The sequence below is a fragment of the Suricata suricatta genome, chromosome 13, assembly GCF_006229205.1.
Source record: "Suricata suricatta isolate VVHF042 chromosome 13, meerkat_22Aug2017_6uvM2_HiC, whole genome shotgun sequence".
Taxonomy (NCBI): domain Eukaryota; kingdom Metazoa; phylum Chordata; class Mammalia; order Carnivora; family Herpestidae; genus Suricata; species Suricata suricatta.
In genome coordinates, this window is record NC_043712.1 from 9,553,649 (window position 1) to 9,577,371 (window position 23,723).

Consider the following 23,723-nt stretch of genomic DNA (forward strand, 5'->3'; position numbering starts at 1 on the left):
GAGTATACTAAAAAACAACTGAATTTTGTACTTTAAAGAGGTATTTTTTGGTATGTGAATTATATCTCAATGAAGTTGTTAAAATTGAATTCCTCATCCCCCATCCCCTCAAACTAAACTCAAATCAAAACAGTCTGCTTATGAAAGAAATCATTGATAAATTAGACTTCATTAAAATTAAAAACTTATGCTTTGTAAAAGACACAGTTGAGAATGGGAAGATGAGCCACAGACTGGGAAAAAAATATTTGCAAAATACCCATCTGATAAAGGACTTTCATCCAAAATTGCAAATCAGGGGTGCTGGGTGACTCAGTTGTTAAGTGTCCAACTTTGGCTCAGGTCATGATCTCACAGTTCTTGGATTCAAGCCCCACGTCGGGCTCTGTGCTGACAGCTCAGAGCCTGGAACCTGCTTCAGATTCTGTGTCTCCTGCTCTCTCTACTCCTCCATCCCCTGCTCACTCTCTGTTTCTGTCTCTCAAAAATGAATAAATATTAAAAATTTTTAAAAATACACAAGTGAAAGAACTCTTAAAATTCAATAATAAGAAAACTTCTCCATTAAAAAATGGGCCAAAGACCGGAGCAGACACCTCACTAAAGAAGATATAAATACAAATGACAAACATATGAAAAGGTGCTTCTGATCATGTGTCATTAGGGAAATACAGATTGAAACAACGTGATACCACCACAAGACTATTAGAATGGCCAGAATCCAGAACATTGACAGCTCCAAGGGTTGGCAAGTTGTAGAGCAGCAGTAGGAACTCTCATTTGTGCTTGATGGGAATGCAAAATAGAGTAGCCACTTTGGACAGTTTGGCAGTTTCTTACCAAACTCTTACCATACAATTTAGCAGTCATGGTTCTTGCTATTTGCCCAAATTAACTGAAAACTTATGTTCACCAAAAAAACCTATATATGGTTGTTTATGGAAGTGTTATACGTAACTGCTAAAATTTGGAAGCAACCAACATATCCTTAGGTAGGTGAATGGATAAATAAATAGGTACATCAAGAACGTGGAATATTATTTTTTAAAATTATTTTTAATATGATTTATTTATTTTGAGAGAGAAAGCAGGGGAGGGGCAGAGAGATAGGGAGAGAGAAAATCCCAAGCAGGCTCTGCACTGTCAGCATATAGCCCAACACTATGAGCTCAAACTAAAGAACTGTGAGATATGACCTGAGCTGAAATCAAGAGTCAGTTGCTTAACCAACTGAGCCACCCAGGTGCCCTGACAATGGAATATTATTTAGCACTAAACAAAAATGAGCAATCAAGCCATTAAAAGACATGAAGTAGGGGTACCTGGGTGGCTCAGTCAGTTAGTGTCTGACTTTGGCTCAGATCATGATCTCATGGTTTGTGAGTTTAAGCCCCTCATCAGGCTCTCTGCTGTGAGCACAGAGCTCTGACTCCCCCTCTCTTTACCCCTTCCCTGTGGGTGCACGCCCTTTCTCTTTCTCAAAAACAAATAAGCATTAAAAAAAGAAAAAGACATGAAGGAATCTTAAATGCATATCATTAAGTGAAATAAGCAAATCTGAAGACTAAGGTATGATTCCAACTGTATGACATTCTGGAAAAGGTAAAACTATGGTGACAGTAAAAAGATCAGTGGTTTCCAGGATTTGGGGGAAGGGAAGGATGAATAGATGAAGCACAGAGAATTTCTGGGGCAGTGAAACTATTCTGTATGATGCTGTAGTTTTGTATACATGTCAAAACCCATAGAATGTATTACACCAAGAGTGAACCCTAAACTGTGGACTCTGTATAATAATGATGTATCAATATAGGTTCATTAGTAACACATGTATCATTCTGATTGGGATGTTGATAGTCGAAGAAATTGTATGTATGTGTTTGTGAGCAGACGATATTACGGTCTCTGTATCTTCTGCTAAATTTTATGAACCTAAAATTGCTCTAAAAATTAAATTCTATTGAAAAGGAAAAAAAAAAAACTGGGGTACCTCAGTGGCTTAGTTGGTTAAGTGTCTGACTCTTGACTTCAGCTCAGGTCATGATCTCCGGGTTCGTGAGATCAAGCCCTGAATTGGACTCCACCCTGACAGTGTGGAGCCTGCTTGGGATCCTCTCTGTCTCCCAAAGAACCTACAATAAGAAAATCTTTCCTTGGAGTCTTAACTACTTCAATAAGACTATTAACATACTTGTAGATACTTAAGCCAAAAACATTGAGTCATCCTTGATTCCTTTCTTTCAACACTCTAATTGTTCTAAAATCTAGTGGATGCTACATTCAGAAAACATCTGGAATCCATTCACTTGTGATCATTTGCTACTTTTGTGATGTTGGTCCAAGCCAGTATTAACTTTTACCTAGGTTATTGTGGAAGCATCCTAACTGGTGTCCTTGTTTTTGCCCTTACCGCTTCCCTACCCCCATGTTGCTCATAGGCCATATTTATTTTTTTTATTTTTTAGTTCATGTCTTTTATTAACCCATATATAATTACTTGTCTTCGGGTTTGTTGAAGCAGTAGGTCAGACAACATTTGCCACAGTAATGTCTGTCAAAGTGGCTAGCCATAAAAACTCGAGCACCACATTCATCTGAAGGGCACTCCCGACGAAGGCGACTGATTTTGCCATTCTCATTCACCTTATAGTATTTCAGGACGGCCAGTTTAACCTTCTTTCTCTTATGCTTATTCTTCTTGGGAGTGGTGTAAGACTTCTTCCTTTTCTTAGCACCACTACGAAGTCTCAACACAAGATGAAGCGTAGACTCCTTTTGAATGTTGTAGTCAGACAAAGTACGGCCATCTTCCAGTTGCTTGCCGCAAAGATCAATCTCTGCTGATCAGGAGGAATGCCTTCCTTATCTTGAATCTTGGCCTTCACATTTTCTATTGTATCTGAGGGTTCGACCTCAAGAGTGATGGTCTTCCCCGTAAGAGTTTTCACGAAAATCTGCATCTTGGCGGCGGTTCCACCGCAGATGGCGGATCGGAAAGGAAAGATACGCGCCGGCCCACGGGGTTTCCCGGCAGCCCCGCCAGAGGCCCCACCTCCGCTCATAGGCCATATTTAACGTAGCAGACATAAGATCATATTACACTTCTGCTTAGGACCTCCTAGTGGCTTCCTATTAAAAGCCCAGGTCCTTACATTTACCCCAAAGGACCTGGAAGTGTTCTGTGGTGCACTTCTATTTTTCTCCTCATTCAGTTCACTAACCACATTAGACTTGATGTTTCTCACATACCAAGAATGCTTTTACCTCTGAGCATTTTGTACTTACTGTTCTCTCTGGCTTCGATGCTGTTCCCCCATAACCTTACCTTTCTTAGATTGTTGCTCAAAAGTCACTTTATCAGTAAGGCTTCTATGCTCACCCTATTTAAATATCAGTACTGGGGCACCTGGGTGGCTCAGTCGGTTAAGCGTCTGACTTTGGCTCAGGTCATGATCTCACCATTTCTGAGTTTGAGCCCCACATCGGGCTCTGTGCTGACGGCTTGGAGCTTGGAGCCTGCTTCGGATTCTGTCTCCCTCTCTCCCTGCCCCTCCCCCACTCATGCTTTGCTTGCTCGCTCTTTCTCAAAAATAAATAAATGTAAAAAAAATTAAAATATCAGGGGTGCCTGAGTGGCTCAGTTGGTTAAACGTCCGGCTTCGGCTCAGGTCATGATCTCAGTGTTGTGGGTTGGAGCCCCGCATCGGGCTCTGTGCTGACAGGTAGCTCAGAGCCTGGAGCCTGCTTCAGATTCTGTATCTCCCTCTCTCTCTGACCCTCCCCTGCTTGCGCTGTCTCTCTCTGTCTCTCAAAAATAAATTAAAAACATTAAAAAATATTTAAAAAAATATCAGTACCTGCTTCCCACCTCTACCATTATTTATCCCTATTACAGGGCTACATTTTTCTCCTTTCCTCTTATCACTATCTGAAAAAATAGTAAGTATATGTTTTTTACTTATTTGTTTATTTTCTACACCTTTCCTCATTAGAGTGTAAGCCGCTGAGATAAGGTCTCTATTTGGTCATTACTATTTATTTACTTTGTTTCTAGAATAACTGGTATCATATTAGGTTCTAATACATATTTGTTGTGTTGAACAGCTAAATATTCAAGACAGTACAGTGAAAAGAGATAGGTAAGCTGGATTCTAGATCTGTTGCAAAAATTAAGTAGCATTGTGACCTGAGTGCTTGTGGCTCCCAGTCTTATCATCTGGGTCGAGTAGAGATTTGACATAGGTGTGTTTTTTTTGAATGTTTATGTATTTTTGAGAGAGAGAGCGCGAGCGAGCGCGAGCACACACAAGTGGGGGATGGGCAGAAAATGCAAAGCTCACAGCCCAACCTGGGGCTCGAACTCAAAAACCATAACATTATGACCTGAGTTGTAACATACTAAGCCACTCAGGCACCCCTAATGTTTACTTATTTTTGAGAGAGAGAAAGAGAGAGAGAGAGAGCGAGAGAGAGAGCATACATAAGTGGCAGAGGGGCAGAGATAGGGGGAGACAGAATCTGAAGCGGGTTCTGAGTAGAGAGCAGAGAGAGCCTGGAGCCGGGAAGAACTCACAAACCGTGAGATCATGACCTGAGTAGAAAGAAGTTGGATGCATAACCGACTGAGCCACCCAGGTGTGTCTGACATAATGCTGTGGTCTTTAATGCTGTGATTCACAGTAGAGAACGTGTATTGGTCTCTGGCCCCAGTTCCTAGCACAGAAACCCTTATAATTTCCTGGGTAATAGGAGTGTCTTTTTCACATGAGGTAACCCTGGGGGGACTCCTACATAGTTCCCGGATGTAGGCTGGTCACTGGAAGGCCAAACCCATGATGAGAAGCTTGGCATTTTCAGTCCTGCCCTCTGTTCTTTTCAGAGAGAAAAGAACTGAAAATGGAGTTAATGATGGATCATGTCTATATTATGAAGCCTCCGTAAAAACCCTCAAAGTATGGGGGAACATTCCATCTGAATGTTCATTAATTCTCTTTGTCATATTCTTTAATGTTTTATTTATTTTTGAGAGAGAGAGAGTGTGTGAGCAGGGAAGGGTCAGAGAGGGAAGGAGACACAGAATTGGAAGGCAGGCTTCAGGCTCTGAGCTGTCAGCATAGAGCCCGACGCGGGGCTTGAACCCACGAACTACGAGATCATGACCTGAGCCAAAGTCGGACGCTTAACCACCTGAGCCACCCAGGTGCCCTTGTCATATTCTTTAATAAACTGATAATTGTAAGTAAATGTTTTCCTGAGTCTCTATGAGCTGCTCTAGCAAATTCATTAAACCCAAGGAGGTCTTCGAAACGTCTATAACCTTTGATCTACAGCCAGTTGGTCAGAAGGATAGGTGGTAACCTGAGCTTGTGACTGATGTCTGTAGTGTGTGTGTGTCGTGGGGAAGTGGTAGCACAGTCTTGTGGGACTGAGCCCTTGTGGGGTCTGATGCCATCTCTGGGTGGGTAGTAGAAGACTTGAGTTAAATTGTAGGACAACCAGCTGGTGTCACAGAGAATTCTGTGGGGAAAAAACCTCCATACATTTGGTGACCAGAGTATGAGTGTCTTGTATGACTAGTAAAGGAAACACAGGAAAGAAGCACACACTAGGGAAGCACTGGGTTTTCCCTACATAGGAAAGAAAAAGCTGGATTTTTCCCCCTTTACAAATGTAAGCCAGAATTTTATACTGAAGAAACCTTGAAAGACCATCTTTTAATATAAAGGAAAGGCTCTGAGTTCAGAAACATTGTTTTACTCACTGATGTCTGTGCCTGTTATGAATAGTGGTTGGATTATTGGCAGGAATAAAGATTAGTGAAGCATCTGAAGTTTGTGGGAAATTGAACCCAAGAGGGTGCTAGCTTCTCAGACACCAAGGCCAGAAGGACTCCAGGCCAGAAGGAAAATCTTACCTTTGAGATGTCATTTGAAGACCAGGAACTTACTCTAGGCATAAGAACAAACCGTTTTATTTTGAAATTTTCTAAGCAGCTGTATTTACCCTCATTTTCTTTTGAGGGGCCTCCCCCTCCCCAACCTCCCGTCATTGTGAGTTCTCTCCTATGCTGGACTCTGTATAAAGTAGCTATAGCTGTTAAAGTATGTCTCTCATATATTTAGGTAAGCTGTAGCATTTAGAATTATTAATATTTAAAATCATTTCACTATGCTTGTGTAGTTGTGTGTGTGTGTGTGTGTGTGTGTGTGTGTGTGAGTTTTTTAGAGTAAGCTCTACACCCAATGTAGGGCTTGAACTCATGACCCTGAGATCAAGGGTCACATGCTCTACTGACTGAGCCAGCCAGGTGCTCCCCTTTAATTAATTAATTACAAATTAAAAAAATATATATTTAATGCCTGTGTAGTTTTATTTCTCCTTTCTTGGCAGATCTATGATAAAATCCAGTAGGAATTCTGACTGGAGTATAAATTAGTCTTGGAAGGTAGGTTCTCCTCCGGTTCTCTACGGAGAGCAACATGCTACACTTCCTTCTCCATAGCACTATTGGGAGAATATTTTCCTTCTATGAAGTCTTCTGATATGTTTTCAGATGATAAATATTTTTTCATTAAATTTTTTTAATGTTTAATTATTTTGAGAGAGAGAGAGTAAGTGGGGAGAGGGGCTGAGAGAGAGGTGAGAGAGAATACCAAGCAGGCTCTGTGCTGTGAGCACATAGCCCGATGCAGGGCTCGAACTCATGAAGCCTTAGATCATGACCTGAGCTGAAATTAAGAGTTGGGCCCTTACCCAGTGGATCCACTCAAGCGCCCCTACAGTTCTTTTTAAAAGTAGGGCGATTCCTCAATTTTAGGTTTACGTTTTGTAATTAATTTTAATGTTTTTATTTTGATATAACTGTGGATTTATTTGTATTTGTAAGAAATAATACTGAGAGATCCTATGTACCCTTTACTCAGTTTTCCATAGTAGTAGGGTCTTGTAGAACTGTGATTAAAAATACCATAACCAGGATATTTATACTGCCACAACCCATGATCTTGTTCAGATTTCACCAGTTTTTATTGTACTCATTTGTGTGTGTGTGTGTGTGTGTGTGTGTATTTAGTTCTATGCAATCTTAATACATCTGTAGTTTTATGTATCCAACTCCACATTCAAGACACAGACACTTCCATTACCAAACTTCCCACTTCCCTCCTGCTGCGCCTAACTTCTGGATCCCAGGCAATCACTAAGCTGGTCTCCATTTCTGTAAATTTGTTACTTCAAGAGTGTTATATAAATGGAATCATACCTTATGTAACCTTTTGGGATACGTTTTTTTTTTTTTCTCACTCAGCATGAATCTTTTGAGATTCATCTAGGTTGTTATATGTCAATAGTTTCTTTTTATTGTTGAATAGTATTCCATGGAATGAATATAGCAGTTTGTTCAATTACCATTGTTTCTTGAAGGACACTGATTTGTTTCTAGTTTTTGGCTGTTATGAATTCAGCTTCTGTGGACACTTGTGCACAGATTTTTATGTGGACATAAGTTTTCATTGCTGAGAGTGCAATTGCTAGGTTGTATGGTAAGTGCATGGTTTGTAATTTAAAAATTAGTAGATAGAAATTAGATAAAAACCTTTTCATGTTAAAATTATTTACTCTTACATTTACTTGGTGAAAACCATCATTTTATAGTTTCTTTAAAGCTGTTTTCTTTTTTTTTTTAATTTTTTTAATGTTTTATTTATTTTTAATACAGAGAGAGACAGAGCATGAGAGGGGGAGGGGCAGAGAGAGAAGGAGACACAGAACTGGAAGCAGGCTCCAGGCTCTGAGCACAGAGCCCGACGCGGGGCTCGAACCCACGAACGTGAGATCTGACCTGAGCCGAAGCCGGAGGCTTAACCCACTGAGCCACCCAGGCGCCCCTAAAGCTGTTTTCTTAAACCTATTATCTGTGTAGCCAGATAATTTGGAATAGCCATTGTATCGTTCTCAGGCATTATGAGATGAAGGCAAAAAATGGACAGAATTCTATCACAGAATTGTTAAAGGGTAGTTTCCTTTTCTATAAAACAGTATACATACTAGTTCTTGTCTTTAGTGCATTTGATCTTTAGTTTTAATATTGTAGTGAAAAGTTCCCTTTTACTTTCTCTTTTTACAGCGGCTATGTGACTATGTTTGTGACCTCCTCTTAGAAGAGTCAAATGTCCAGCCAGTATCGACACCAGTAACAGTGTGTGGAGACATACACGGACAGGTAAAACTTCATGAACAGATTTTTTAGGCTTTTGAACTGCCCATAGTCCATGTGTGTTTCCACTTGTGCTGCAAAAAAGCGACCAGAAAAACAACAAAAACAGCTGGTCATTTGATAGATTGCCTCAGTCTGTGGGACACTAATGATTCCTGGTTATTATTACAGTGAAAAGCAATGATCAAATCATTCATGGAGTTCGTTGAAATTACACTTGCAAAGTGGATAGAACACAGCATTATTGCTCTGTGGAATGGGGAAGAGAGAAAATAAATGTGGACAGTTCACAATGATTGTGATTAACAGGAGATGCTTTGGTTTTAGGCACTAATTTTCTATTCATTTCTATTTATTCATTTTACTCATTCATGTTATATTTTAATGTATCATTTCCTTAGTGGGAATGAGATAGTAATGGTTCAGAAAAATGAAATTGGTGGTACATGATTTCACCCCAAGTCACTGCTAGAATAGGAGGAGGAAGATGTGTCTCATTTCTCATCTTCTGGGATTTTGTTTGTTTTTAAGAGTTTCAAAGCAGTGGCAGGAGGAGTTACACCTCATCTCTAGAGTCTTACTGTCATCATGTAGCATAGTTGGAAACCCTCTGTGTTTTGTAGAGGTATTTGTATTTTTTTAAACTAGGAATGAAAGCTGAACAGAGCACTCACTTAGTCTGCCGTATCTGTACAATGGCCTTGTGGCTGTAAGGCATATAGTGACAGCTTCATGGTGGTGGACTCAAATTTTCAATTCTATTTTTTTATTTGAAAACTCAGATTTTGTCATTGGCAACAAATATTGTCAGTTGGTTTCCTTGAAGTGACTGGCTCACTTCTTCACAATTGCAAAGATGCTTGCCAAATACCCATAGTTTGTTACTCATTATCTCAAGTAAAAATAGTGTTCCATAAAAAAAGAGGCTACTTAAGCTTGTGACAGGCCTATGCTGTCAATCTTATTTTTTTTGAAAGAGAGACAGAGAGAGAGCACAAGTAGGGGAGGGGCAGAGAGAGGGAGAGAGAAAATACCACACAGGCTCTGCACTGGTAGTGCACTGATAGTGCGGAGTCTGATGCAGGGCTCCAACCCACGAATGTGAGATCATAACCCAAGACGAAATCAAGAGTCAGAGTTGGACATTTAACCGACTGAGCCACCTGGGCGCCCTGGGGCTGTCAGCTTCTGATACTTGAAGACTTTTCTGTTGGTGTGATATTAACAAATACGATTTTTGGTGATGTATAGTGAAATATCATTTCTGTTTTCCAAATGACCAGTGGGTTAGCTACTGAAAGTGTTAGCTAGTCTATCTTCTATCAGAGCAGGAAAAGACCACTTGTCAAGTTTTGATATATTAAAAGAATATGCACCTTTATTTCTAAAGGTTCTTAAAATACTCTTCCCTTTTGAAAAATAAAAATATCCCAACAGATTCAATGCAGAGGCAGGTTATGAAAATTTAGCCATATTCTATTTAGCTGGACATTAAATTTGTTTTGTTTTTGAAAACATTATTCTTCATTAGAAATCTGTGTATATTACTATTTAATGAGTTGTTACTGATTTAAAAAATTAATATTAAAATGATTAGTTTTATTTATTTATTACTTTTTAAATGTTTTATTTATTTTTGAGAGAGAGAGAGAGAGAGAGAGAGAGAGAGAAGAGAGCGAGAGCGTGAGCAGGGGAGGGTGAGAGAGAGAGGGAGACACAGAATCTGAAGACAGGCTCCAGGCTCTGAGCTAGCTGTCAGCACAGAGCCTGACATAGGACTCGAACCCACGAACTGCAAGATCTTGACCTGAGTCGAAGCCAGAAGCTCACCTGACTGAGCCATCCAGGTGCCCCCAAAATGATTAGTTTTAATTTCTAATGTGGTTAATAGCAATTGATATAAGGCCATATAAGCAAAAAACTTTTGGGGCCCTCTGATTTTTAAGTCATGTTCCTGAAACTTAAAAAGTTTAAAAACTACCGAGCTAGCCAACTGTTTCCTTGCCTCAGACAATGGACTAAAATCCACTTCTCAGGATTGCTTTTATTTTAAAATGAGAACATTTAGAGAGTTTCTGTGATGTGGAAATCATAATAGATGGTAGAAATTATTTGTGAAATGATGAGGTGAGCTTCCAATAATGGACAAGCTTGGTTGTCTTCACATGTTCTCAGTAAATGTTTAATATATTCATTAATTCTGGACAAAACTTCCATTATGGAGTAAGAACTGTTGGGTTCCTAAAGCAGAATATTTGATCGTCTCTTAAATGTATAGAGTAAATGGGAACTTAAAAAGTTTTTATTTAAGAACATATTTCTATAAACATCAGTAGAAGAGTTAAAGGACGCTTCCACCATACCTTACAAAGGCAGCTGTTTTATCAAACTTTTAAATGTTCCCATTCTGACTCTGTGTACACATACTCAATTTTTACATAATAAAATTGTGTAGTTTTTTATAGGTCAAGTTTTGTGTTCCATTCTTTTCCCTAATTGTTTTTCCATTTTGCTACATAGTTTCCATTATAACCATTATTGTTTAAAAGAAAAAAATTTTAATGTTTATTTTTAAAAGAGAGAGAGTGAGTTGAGGAGGGGCAGAGAAAACAGAAGACAGAGAATCTGAAGCAGATTCCATGCTGTCAATGCAAAGCCTGACATGGGGCTTGAACCCAAGAACCGTGAGATAACGACCTGAGCCAAAGTTGGATGTTCAACTGACTGAGCCACCCAGGCGTTATAATCATTATTCATGATTGGTCCAGGTCTTTGAGTTGGTAGATCATATTTTGTTAAAATAGTCTCTTATGTTAGTCATGAAGGTTGTTTCTTTTGTTGTTAAAAATAATGTTGTAACACATTTTCTCTGTTTTCACACAGCATTTATTTATTTCCTTTCTTACTTTTTATGTGTATATAAATACACCTTAGGAAATTTTTATTTTAAACTTTTTGAAGTTTTCCTTAATTCTAAGCAAGTAACAACTCTTTAGATTTATGAAACATTATTATAAAGAGTAGTGGTTTATTTCTTTTAGTAGTTAACATTTAAATTTGTTTTGTTCACTGTGACTAAGATTTCTATACTGTTTTAAGTGTTAGAAATTTAAGAAATAATTTTACTATCAAGTGTAGAAGATAACTGTATAGGATTAGGATTAAGATAATCTAGTTGACTGAAGTCACCAAATGATCAATTTATCAGTTTCCAATTTTCAGTCAAATAGGACACGATGATTAATATAGAGATCTGTTTTACTAATTATTGAGAAGACAGTGCCACACCTGTAGAGCCTGAGGGCACACATCTCCAGAGTAGAGTGTGGGAAAGTAGGTTGATTTGCTCTTCAGGATACTATGAAGTGTCATGTAAATTCATTCTTTGAAAGAAATTCTTGTCCACTTGTTTTCTTACCTTTTGTCTCATTAAAATAGATACTGAGTATATGGTGGGGTGGTTAGGTTAGCTTATTGACAAGTTAGATAAATGATCAGTTATTTAAAATTGTCAAGTGATGAGGCCCCTGACTACTGGCTCAGTCAGTAGAGCATGCAAGTCTTGATCTCAGGGTTGTGAATTCAAGCCCTTTGCTGTGCATAGAAATGACTTAAAAAATTCTCAAGTGATAGATGGAGAGACAAATGACAAATTTGAGGGGTAAGTCCTGTAATATTAGTGATCTAGGAAGGACGTTAATGGTAATTGTGAGATTTATCTTAGTGCCTTTTTTTAGGCTTGAGAGCTGTGTGCTTGGCAGTTTTGCTTACACTTAATTTCTTTCTCTAAGTGTAAATATTTGAGGTCATCTTAATTAAATACTTCTTTACACATTTCTCTCTCAGTTTTATTATTTTGCTCCTTCACAGGAATTTGTAATCAGCATATATTGCCTTTCTTTTATAGTTTTATGACCTTTGTGAGCTATTCAGAACTGGAGGTCAGGTTCCTGACACAAACTACATATTTATGGTATGTAAACCCCAGTGATACCAAATATTTACTGAAATGGAAAGGATCTGACTTGTTACATGTAAATTACATAATAATATCACTGCCACATGACATTTACTATTTAAATATATGAAAAGGTGATTCTACATATTTTTTTACATTTTGCCATGTTATCTAGTTGAAAATAGTTGCTTTAGTATTGCAGTGTGCGTGGGACTGGGTTGTAACCCTGCAACCATTACAAGTAATGATTGGCAGGAAAATAGTCTAGAACCACAGATTTAAAACACAAATCTTCAAGTTACTATTATCACACTTTATGAGCATTTTCATCAGTTATTAATCTGTGGATTTATGATTTATAGGCACATACTCCTTTGGTACTAAGGTGGATATTTGCTTAGTTTCCTTTTGGAATATAATGTTATTGTTGAATTTTTTCTGAATACTGTCATTTTCCTTCTTCTAAAGGTTTGTGAGTCACTTTCCTATTTTTTTTAGCTGTTTTTCTATTGTTCTAATATTGTCCCTAGTAAGACATGTGATTAGTATGGCCTTACACACAGTTGTTAAATACAAAGCTGAACCTAGAACAGTGGTATAATTATGGTATCTGCTTTTACAAAAATAAAGTTTCTTCAATTTGGTAGCTTTTCTGATGTAATTAAAGTGATTTTTGAAATCCGTTTAAACATTTTTGATTCACACATGACCTTTTAGGAACATCTGCTAGTGTAGGTGATAGAGAATTGGGAAAATGGTGATTTTGCAGGGAGGATCCTTGAGAGAATTGCACAGCAGCTTCCTGCAGTGCTCTTGAATCCTAATACTAGCACAGACATTAAGTAGAAATAGTGTGTTTACTTCAGTTTGAATTTTTTGTTAAAATCCAATATTGAAATAATTCAATGTTTGACTCTTCAGTTTTGTTATTTTTGGCTGGTTCTCTGAGTTTGTACACTTGGTATAATTTAAAAAAATATCATTGCTATTGTTTCTAATGATAAACATTTATTTTACAGGGTGATTTTGTAGACAGAGGTTACTACAGTTTGGAGACCTTCACTTACCTTCTTGCACTAAAGGCTAAATGGCCAGATCGTATTACACTTTTGCGAGGAAATCATGAGAGTAGACAGATAACACAGGTGTATGGATTTTACGGTAAGACTTCTATTCTCTGATTTTTTTTTTTTTTTTTTTGAGAGTGAGAGAGAGTGTGTGAGTTGGGGAGAGAGACAGAGGGAGAGAGAGAGAAAAGGAATCCTAAGCAGACTCCATGCTCAGTGTGGAGCCTGATGTGGGGCTTGATCCCACGATCTTGGAATCATGACCTGAGGTGAAATTTAGAGTTGGATGCTCAACAGACTGAGCCATGGAGGCCCCCAACGTTCTCAACCTTTACATCCTCCTTTTCCCCCAGTCAATCAGAAACCTTACCATGGAGAGAGAACTATCCTTCTTCTTTTTTTAATGTTTATTTATTTATTTTGAGAGAGTGAGAGAGCATGAGCATGCGTGTCAGTGGCGTAGGGGTAGAGAGGGAGGAGAGAGAGAATCCCAAGCAGACACTGTACTGTCAGCATAGAGCCAATGTGGGGCTCAGTCTCATGAACTGCGAGATCATGACCTGATCTGAAATCAAGAGGTGGATGCTCAGCCAACCAGGCGCCCCTGGAGAGAGAACTGTTCTTAACTTTTTGGTGCTCATCTTTCTAGATGAGTGCCTCAAAGTGTAGTCCTCAGTTGACCTCATTGGAATCATCTGAGGTGCTTGTTAAAAATGTACATTGTTGGACCCCTGTGAAAACCTTTTGGAGTGGAAATCTTAGAATCTGCTAAAGGTGAATGTTCTGCTCTTGAAAGTTTGAGAACCTATTCTATATATATGTATATATGTGTGTGTGTTTGTAAAGATATTCATATGTGTGCATAGTTGCTTTTTTCACTTAATGCTGTGACAGCCTTTTTTCACTTCATTGACATTTTTATAGTTGCATCATATTATACTATATGGATGTACTATGATTAAACTAAAACCTTTAACATTGAACATTGGAGTTGTTTTAAAGTTGCTGTTACACACATAGTTGAATGAATGTCCTTTTACATCTATAAAATTATGTGTATATGTATGTATCCATCCATCCATCTGCCTGTGTTCTCTCCCTAGAAAATGCCAGGATCTCAGGGGTCAGAAACAGAACTTAGCCATTAAAAGCAAAATACCTGCTTCTATAAAAATTTTATATGGTTGAAAGTTTTAAAAAATGAGGTTAGAGGGAGGCTGGCTGGCTCAGTTGGTAGAGCATGTAACTCTTGATTATATAGGATTGTGAGTTTGAGCCCCACGTTGAGTATAGAGATTATTTAAAAATAAAATCTGTAATGGGCACCATGAATCAATTGATCAATCTTTAAGAGGGGGCTGACGCTGTCAGTGTGGAGCCTGCTTGGGATTCTCTCTCTCCCTGTCTCTCTACCTCCCACCCCTGTCTTGTGTACATGCACATGTGCTCTCTCTAACTTAAATAAAATAAAATCTTCTTTTAAATGACGTTAAGGGACGCCTGGGTGGCTAAGTCAGTTAAGCATCAGACTTCGGCTTGGGTCATGATCTCATGGTTCGCGAGTTCAATCCCTGCATCAGGCTCTTTGCTGACAGCTTGAAGCCTGGAGCCTGCTTTGGATTGTGTGCCTCCCTCTCTCTCTCTGCCCCTCCCCCACTTGCGCTCTATCTGTCTCTCCCTCTCAAAAATAAATAAACATTAAAAAAATTTTTTTTAAATGAGGTTAGGAAGCTCTTTGAAGAAGATAGCAGAACTGTTGAGATTATTAACATGAAATTCCCTTAAGCACAATTAAGGCAAATGTTGATATATTTGAAAATATTTATCTCATGACCCTTTATTATTAGATTTTATATTTTGGGTTCTTTTTTGTCATTATAAAGATAAGCTGAAAAAAAAAAGATCAGTAAACTCTCACTCTTTGATTTGTAAGCCATTATAACTTATTAAATGGAGAAATTTTGATAATTTATTGTTTATATAACTTTGTTATTAGTAATTGAAAAGTTAGATGGCTAATATTTGTCTCCTTTCTACAAGTTACTTCTGGGTTTCATTTACAAAATACCAAGTGCCATTTGAAATAAAATTTTTTGATTCTTGCAAGACAGTTAATGGTTTGGATAGTACATACTGTGGTATTTGTAAAAGCAACTGGCTCTAAGATTAATATTATTGTATATTATATATTACACATTATATATTATTTATATTACATATTATCAGATAATATATTATTATACATTATATAATATAATTATATTAATATTGTACATATTATTACACCCCCCAAATTTGACCAACTTTCTTTTTATAAGTTTAATTTTTTTAAACGTTTATTTTTGAGAGCGAGCAAGCAAAGCATAAGTGGGGGAGGGGCAGCGAGGGGGAACAAAGGATCCTGATGTGGGGCTTGAACTCGCGAATCTGTCAGCTCATGACCTGAGCCAAAGTTGGACTCTCAACTGATTGAGCAGTCCAGGTGCCCCTTACCAACACTTATCAATGCAGGACAAAAAAGGAGAAGGAAGAACTTTTTTTTTTTAAGGATGACATTTTAATCACGATACCTTCACTGAAGGAAATGACAACCACATAACATCTAGTATTGAGTTCTCTTGTTCCCAAGCTGTGCTTATCTGTGGTTTTGTTTAATGGCAGGAAAGCCCACTAGCTCCTCAGATGGGAGATAATTTTAGTTATCATGGAACTTAACATTGATTTTAAAGTAGTAAAAATGTCCATATATAGCTATTAGTTATATTGGGCTTTCAGTTCACACTGGTAAATGTATACTGAGCAGTTATTATGAGCCCAATGCTTTGTGTGTGTATGTAGATGAAAAAGACACAATTTCCTGTCTGTCTGCAAGCTCAGCTCAGTGTTAGTGCTCTTACGGTGAATTTACATAAGGATCCTGTTTCACAGAGACATGTAATTTAGGGAATCATGATGATTGGCCATACCCTGTAGTCTTCTGTATCATTTTCAGCTCTACTTACGGTAATAGTGGTATGTTAGTTTTTTTCAAAATTAAGGAAGAAGTCAAGGAACAGAACTTCCATGATATTAATTGAAGCAAGCAATGTATATCCTATTAACTGTTGTAGACAGCAGAGAAAGTGTCCAGCTAAGAATATATGAGGACCTGATTGGTAGTCTGTCTTCCAGTGATGACTGCAAGTACACTTACTAGAGCTCAAGTATTTCACTGCAAAGTTTGCAGAAATCTCAGAGGAGATAACCTAGGCCTGAGAAATGTTGAGCTAGGAATTACCTATGCTCCTGTAATTAAGGGTCCTCTAATTAGTTTGCCCTAGTAGAATAAGGTGGTCACATTAAAGAAATCATTCACTTGATAGAATTGTCCAGTGTGAATAATGTACTAGACAAAAGCATTTGTTTTGAGTTATGTGAACTTAATATTTAGCTCTCCCTGATTATAGCATTTTGATCAATAATTTAAGCTGTTTTGTAGGGCTACTTCTGGAATGAAAAGCAGGACCACATTCTTAGGCTGGTTAAACACGAGTCTCCTTTATGGCTCTACATGGAAGACCTACCAGGCCTCAATAAGTGTCATAATTTGCCATCCTAGTTTAAGCTAAACTTCTTTATTATTGGATGTATTCTTTATTTTTATCAGCAGATTCAGAACTTTATTAATGAGAACTCTTCTGTTTCCTTGATAGATGAGTGCCAAACCAAATACGGAAATGCTAATGCCTGGAGATACTGTACCAAAGTTTTTGACATGCTGACAGTAGCAGCTGTAAGTTTATGTAAATCTTTGAAAAGCTTAAGTATTTTCCTGCTAGTAATACTTTGCATACTTTTATTTAATTGCCATCTCAATTATATTTATGTCATTAACATTCGTTGATGAATTTAGATATGACTGGATTTATTATTATACTTTCAACTCTCTTATCCTTTTTACTAGTTAATAGATGAGCAGATTTTGTGTGTTCATGGTGGTTTATCTCCTGATATCAAAACACTGGATCAAATTCGAACCATTGAACGAAATCAGGAAATTCCTCATAAAGGAGCATTTTGTGATCTGGTTTGGTCAGATCCTGAAGATGTGGATACTTGGGCAATCAGTCCCCGAGGAGCAGGTTGGCTTTTTGGCGCAAAGGTCACAAATGAGGTAAAGCCACTTTTTTGGGGGGAAATGGTTTGTTGGTTGCAAATAAGACTACATAGAGAACTGTAGTGGCTATAGATAGCAACCATCTGTTTCTCATCTAGCTTATTATCAGGTGTGTCTCTCTCAGTACCCGCTTGGCAATACATGTATGTTTCTTTTCTTTCAAATATTGCAATTATTGAGATAGCAAGGGCAAGATAGACACATAGACCCACACAGGTATATAATTTTTACTGTATTTTTAATTAAGATGTAATTGATGTGTAACATTGTATTAGTTTTAGATGTATATCGTGATGATTTGACATGTGTATTTATATTGAAAAACCAACTTTTGAGGTTCAGCTATTATCAATTAAAAAAAAATACACAAACATTACTTACACACCTAGTGATGAGCTTATGTAAGGAAGTAATCCACTATAATGGAATGAGAGAGCTGGGTTCAGCATAATTTAAGTAAGTTATTTATGCTCTCTGAGTCTCTGTTTTTGAAGTTAGAAAAGAAGGATGACAAATCTCAGAATCCTTTTAAGAATCGTACTATACCCTCAGTAAATGATAGATATTAATGGCAACAGAGTTATTATTACATCATAAAAACGTTTTTCATATCTGCTAGTACTTATAGAATGCTCTTTTGTCCAGAAACTTCTAATTAATTATGTGTCTGTATGATTTCTGTAACTTAGGCCAGCGCAGTTGTATTTGTGTGGAATTTACTGGAATTAGTGGGCATAGCTAGTAGAATCGGTTCTGTAATCATGAAAACTCTAGTAGTAACAGGATTTATACTTCATTGGATATTATTCTTTTATAGATGTAACTTTTTTTTTACTGTGCTGGTTACCTAACAAAACCTTTCTGAATTGCAGTTTGTCCATATCAACAACTTAAAACTCATCTGCAGAGCACATCAACTAGTGCACGAAGGCTATAAGTTTATGTTTGATGAGAAGCTGGTAACAGTATGGTCAGCTCCTAATTACTGCTATCGTTGTGGAAATATTGCTTCAATCATGGTCTTCAAAGATGTAAATACAAGAGAACCAAAGTTATTCCGGGCAGTTCCAGACTCGGAACGTGTTATTCCTCCCAGGACGACGACGCCGTATTTCCTTTGAGGCCTTCGCCCATCCTGCTGACCCATTTTTTCTGCCCTCTTCTTACCCTGACTTTCGTGTATTACCCTCTCAATATACTTTTTATCGAGCACTTTGCTGCTGAAATGCTGCCTCTTGCCTTTTTTTTAATTTTAAATTATCTAAATTTATTGTTTGTTACGGTGTCTATAGCAATGTTTTTCTATCAATTTTCTCCCCCATCCCATCCCCATCTTGGACTCATTTGAAAAGACTTGAGAAATGTCTTAATACTCACACTGCTGCATGTAGCTCTTGCTTACTTACTGGTCTGGGGGAAACAGGATGTGTTTCCTCTTTTTAAAAAGCCAATTGACAGAACAGACTACACCGAAATGCTCCTCCTTTTGTATCATTCAGCCTTTTGTTTTAGTTTGGTAAGTTTTAAGAAATTTCAGCAGCAAAGTTGTTATTCAGTGGGCACGATGGACTGCAGATGCCTCGAGTTATGTATACCTGTCCCAGCTGTAAACGTCATTGTCCTCTGTTGGATGATATTTTAAATGGATATAAAATAAATTGGTCTAAAGGGCTGCCCTCCTTGTTGTGTTTTTAAATTTTAGTTAAAACTGCTACAGCATATGACTTTGTACAGTAAGATAATTGTATTGATCTTTTTTCAGATTCCTTGTATTTTTTAATAAAGTACTCTTAAATAAAACCCAGATAGGTTAAAGTGTTAGAAATTTTAAACAGCTTACATTGTTAAAGTTCTTCTTCTCCCCCCCCCCCACCTGCAATCAGAGTTCTTGACCCTTTGGTTATTGAGTTTAAAACTTCAACTGAAATTCAATACTATTTATTAAAAAAAAAATCACTAAACTGTGCCTAAAGAACATAACTGCCATATTAATGTTTTGGTTTATATTCTCTATAGTAATAGAAAAACATTTAATACTTGTAATGCTGATGTGTTCATTTGATACCAGTTGAGTAGAATGTGATCAATCCAGTTTACAATCTATCATGAGTATCATTAAGTAAAATCTGTGTACTTTTCAATAGGAATCATTCTTCTCTTGCTGTAACACTTGACCTTAACTTTTAGAAAGTGTTCATTTTTTAACTGCAACTGGAAAGGTTGAAAAGTCAGGACTCTTGTATTTGTGAACTGTAATTGGAAGCAAAATTTTAAAAGTGTAGGAAGAAACAAATTGTCCTTTTTTTTTGTAAAGGTCTGTGATACCATGTTTTGGCTTTGTGTAAGTAATTTGAATATCCAAAGGGTGTGATGATCAGTTCTTTATATGCAATTGTCCACTTAATAAGGACAAGTGTCGCAGTGTCTCTTATGACTCTGGTCATAAATGACATTGGAATTTACTATTTTGTGAAATAGTTGGTATCCCTTTACTACTATAATTAATTTTTGTCATTCCAGGAAATCTTTGTGAAGCCAGCCAGTTAATAAAGCACTTTAGTATCTGTTCAGGTAGTTTTGAAAACCAACTTTTCCCCTTCAGGATAAGAACTTCCAGGTCACCTAAAAATGCAATAAAAATCTTTATAGTCTAAGCTTCTTGGCACATAATTTTTCATCAGGGTTTTCTTTTATTAAATGAGCACAATAATGTTTTGATTTTTTTTTTCTGCAACCACCTAGCTCCTTGTTTAGTTTTTAATTGTATAGCTATATGAAAGAAGTGGCTAAGACATTTGCTGCACACACTTGAACTGTTGGGTCAGTAGCTTTGTGTTACTGCCCTGACCCCAGTGTAATTCAGGGGGAAAGGTATTTTTATCTTACAGGGATATGTAGCTGTGTATTTTACTAATTGTGAAACACTGGAAATTGATGATGCAGACAACTTGGTGTGGTCTTTGAACAGCTCTCTGCAGTATTTTTTTCTGTTACCATAAATTGTATTTAAGTGCTTGCTCCTCTGCTTTTACGTTGTACCAATAAAATCGGTAATCTCAGCCCTTCCTTCCCATTTGACACTCCCTAGCTCAGACTGATGTAGTTGTTTTAGTTATCCCTGTAATGTGACCTTTATTTTTAAGTCATGGTGTACTGCATTTGTTTGTCACTAGTTGGGCATGTGCCAATAATATTCTGTCCATTCCTTAATTGCCATCTCTATTTTGTCTGATTTTTTTTCTCTTCAGCTGAATAACGGCTTTTTTGCATGAAAAAAATAGTTTTTACTATTAGACATGTAAAGGGAAGAGAGAGTGAATGTATTGGACTTTGTAAGCCTGAAAGGAATACTTGGATCCTTCTACTAAATAAGGGCTGTGTACGATACAGAGTAATCATGTAGTGGGAGATTCTTGCAAGTCATAGGTTTGTAGGCAGGAGGATCTGTTACTCCCTGTATCTAGGCTGAATGTAAAATCCTTTATGTTGTATTAATGGGGGTAATAACTATTTTTATTTGCTGATGATATACTTGGTTTCTAATAAAGTGTCCTAGGCTCTAGTGAGAACTGTCTACTTTTAATTTCCAGTTAATCCCTTTCCCCTTTTCCTGATATGCTCTTGGCTAGCTCTTTATAGGTTAATGCTTTTTTCTGAAACATCTCACTACTTTAAATGTGTTCATTTGGGTGTGACCCTAAAAAAGCCTGGATCAAGAGCACATCTAATATGCAACCTGCATCAGCTCCTACTCCGTCTGGATGACTAGAACTGTTGGAAGATTGTGACTTCTGAAACCCGGGGTTTTGCTTTTGAAATAAGGTTTGAAATATTGTTCAATGCATTAGGATTTGTGTGTTTTTGCTTTGTGAGCCCAGCACCAGGTTTTGAAAATGCCTGTATTGTGAAAGCAAATCTGAACTCTTGAGCCTCTTTCGTTGTCAGAAATAGAATTGCTTTCCAGCAGCCTCCAGAAAATTGTGTATCTGGAGTCAAAGAGATTTAACAGCACGAATCCAGATTTTTAAATGTAACTGTTTTTTAAATGCTAATGTTTGTAAAGCACCTTCAGTTCCTTGGATGAAAGGTGCTATATTCTCTCAGTGTAAATTAATAAAAAGATTATAGGAAGTTTGTCAGAAAATTTTATCTAATGCATAGTCTGTAGCATGTCCCAACAAGAAGTTAGCATTTTATATAACACAATTTAAATTAAAAATGCTTATTCCTTCACGTGGTTGCTTGACTAGTAAACAGAAGTGAAACTTTTTCTTGTTCTGCATTTGACTTTGAGCTGAGTGTTCCAGTTCTTAACAGGCAAAGAGTCATTGTTACGTCCTGGACCCAGTGCCCAGAACCGTGTATCACGAGATTGTCACAATTCTTTGAATTGTATGTTTTCAGTGTGCATTCATGCTGATGAAGGATACAGTAGTAAAACATCCAGAAATATTTACAAAGTCCCCTAGTGTGGTGCCCGACATAGTAGATGCTTGGGGGAATGTTTGTTCCTTATTCCCCTCTTCTTAATTTTCTATTTCCTTATCAATCAGTTGGTGGTTGCCTTTCTTACCCTCATGAGAGTAAGACTACTCTGGCTTGGATTATTCAAATATTTCCTTTATTCAAAACTGCATGAAATTTGTGAAGTTTTTTTGTGTGTATCAACCAAAATACTTATTACATAAGTATGTTTCATTCAGCCCCTAGACATCCACTCTTCTCAGCACTTTGCTTTTGGATATAAATGGAAATGAGACATGGAGGTGTTAGGGAATAGTGTAAAGAATATAGGCTTTGGGATCAGATCTATGTAAAAAACTCAGCTCTGCTGGGCAGTAATAGCTAACGTAGCTAGATGATGTACATGCCCTATTTTGTGTTTACCTTTACTATGGTTCTATGACTATATTACCTCTTTCCACAGCCCCCTACAGGGCCCCCCTTTAGATGAGGAAACAGACTTAGGATAGGTAACTTGTCCAAGGTTGCATAGGAGAGCTGGAGCTTGAAACCCTTGAGGATATACAAGTACATCTTAAACCCTCTTAAGCCATCGTAAGCAGTATTGGTGTTTTTAGCTGTATGACCCTGAGTGAGTTGAGTTCTCTGGATCCAAAAATTGTGTCTAAAATAAGAGAATACCATACAGGGTTGGCCTCCGGATTAAAAACAGCACACATAAAGCACCTGGTCCCTGGCCCAAAGCTGCCATTTATTGAGAGCTCACTCTGATATATCATTTGCCCAAATTAAACGTAGTTGGGAAATAAGAATAATTTAAGGCAATACATAGTTGCGAATACAGTAAAGCTTATGAAAGTAAAACATTTGGAGAAGGAAGTGTTTGACATAGGAGTATTTGGGGAAGGCTTAAAACAGTAAGTGAATTAAATGTGAATGACGGGATGAACATTTCTGTGTTTTACATAGGAAAACAGTATGTAGTAAGCATGTGACTTACATAGGACTTGAGGGTGCCTCTTGGGAAGGCATAAGAAATTAAAGCTGCAGCTCTACTGGCAGAACAGGAGTTGGCCAGTTATGAAAGATCTTGAAAACCACACAGGATTTTAATACATTTTTAAGAAATATAATGAGTGATATTTCAAGATCAGTTTTCTAGTGAGTTGATGATCCTCCCCACCGGAATCAGACCTCCACCTGCCACAGTCTTGTCTGAAAAATGTTTCTGGTTTTTCCCTTCCCTTTCTGATTTGGTTGAGATTGGGGCTGTCTGTAGTTTGTTGATTTAGGGATTACATAAAATATTCATTTGAGGGAACTAACAGATGTTTGACTTTTTAAAATCAAAGCCATTTTTAAAAAACCCCATCACGATTTACTATCATTTCCTAGAAGGAATATTATTTTAACATGAGAGATGTAAAAAGCCATCTCAGAATAAAAGCCCTTTATGCCAAATAAATTTGGTTTTGTGAAAAACCAGTATCTTTTGCCATTTCTGTGAGAGATTTGTCCCCAAACTGGTGGTGTGATCTACTCTAGGCTATCACATTATTGATGCATAAAAACATGTTCTAATAAATAGGAAATAGCAAAAGAGAAAGTTTTATGCCTCCTCCCAGCTCCAAATAGATGCCAGGGATCTATCAACAACAACAACAACAACAAAAACCTGTTCACATGGAATGTAGAGAGGCTGTCGAATACATTTAATTAAAGGAAAAATGTTATAAAATGTTAACGAGTTATGTCTTATTTTCAAGAGGCCTTATTACAGTGGAAGATGAACGGTAACACACTGTGCTTATGTGCTGGTAGTCTTGAATGCTTAGGTCTGTCAACAAAAATGCAGTGAAATTT

At 37.4% G+C, this 23,723-nt stretch overlaps 1 protein-coding gene and 1 pseudogene across 1 annotated transcript in view; one reads left to right on the forward strand and one right to left on the reverse strand.

Annotated features, from left to right (window-relative positions):
• PPP6C (protein phosphatase 6 catalytic subunit) overlaps positions 1–21,664 on the forward strand; it is a 35,486-nt gene extending 13,822 nt beyond the window's left edge. The window contains exons 2-7 of the mRNA XM_029919757.1: positions 8,126–8,221; positions 12,123–12,188; positions 13,193–13,334; positions 16,933–17,012; positions 17,184–17,393; positions 18,269–21,664. Coding sequence (XP_029775617.1) covers positions 8,126–8,221; positions 12,123–12,188; positions 13,193–13,334; positions 16,933–17,012; positions 17,184–17,393; positions 18,269–18,517 — 843 coding nt within the window. The 3' untranslated portion in view covers positions 18,518–21,664. The remainder of the gene's footprint in view (positions 1–8,125; positions 8,222–12,122; positions 12,189–13,192; positions 13,335–16,932; positions 17,013–17,183; positions 17,394–18,268) is intronic.
• LOC115276019 lies at positions 2,451–3,017 on the reverse strand (annotated as a pseudogene).
• Positions 21,665–23,723: the final 2,059 nt, after the last annotated feature.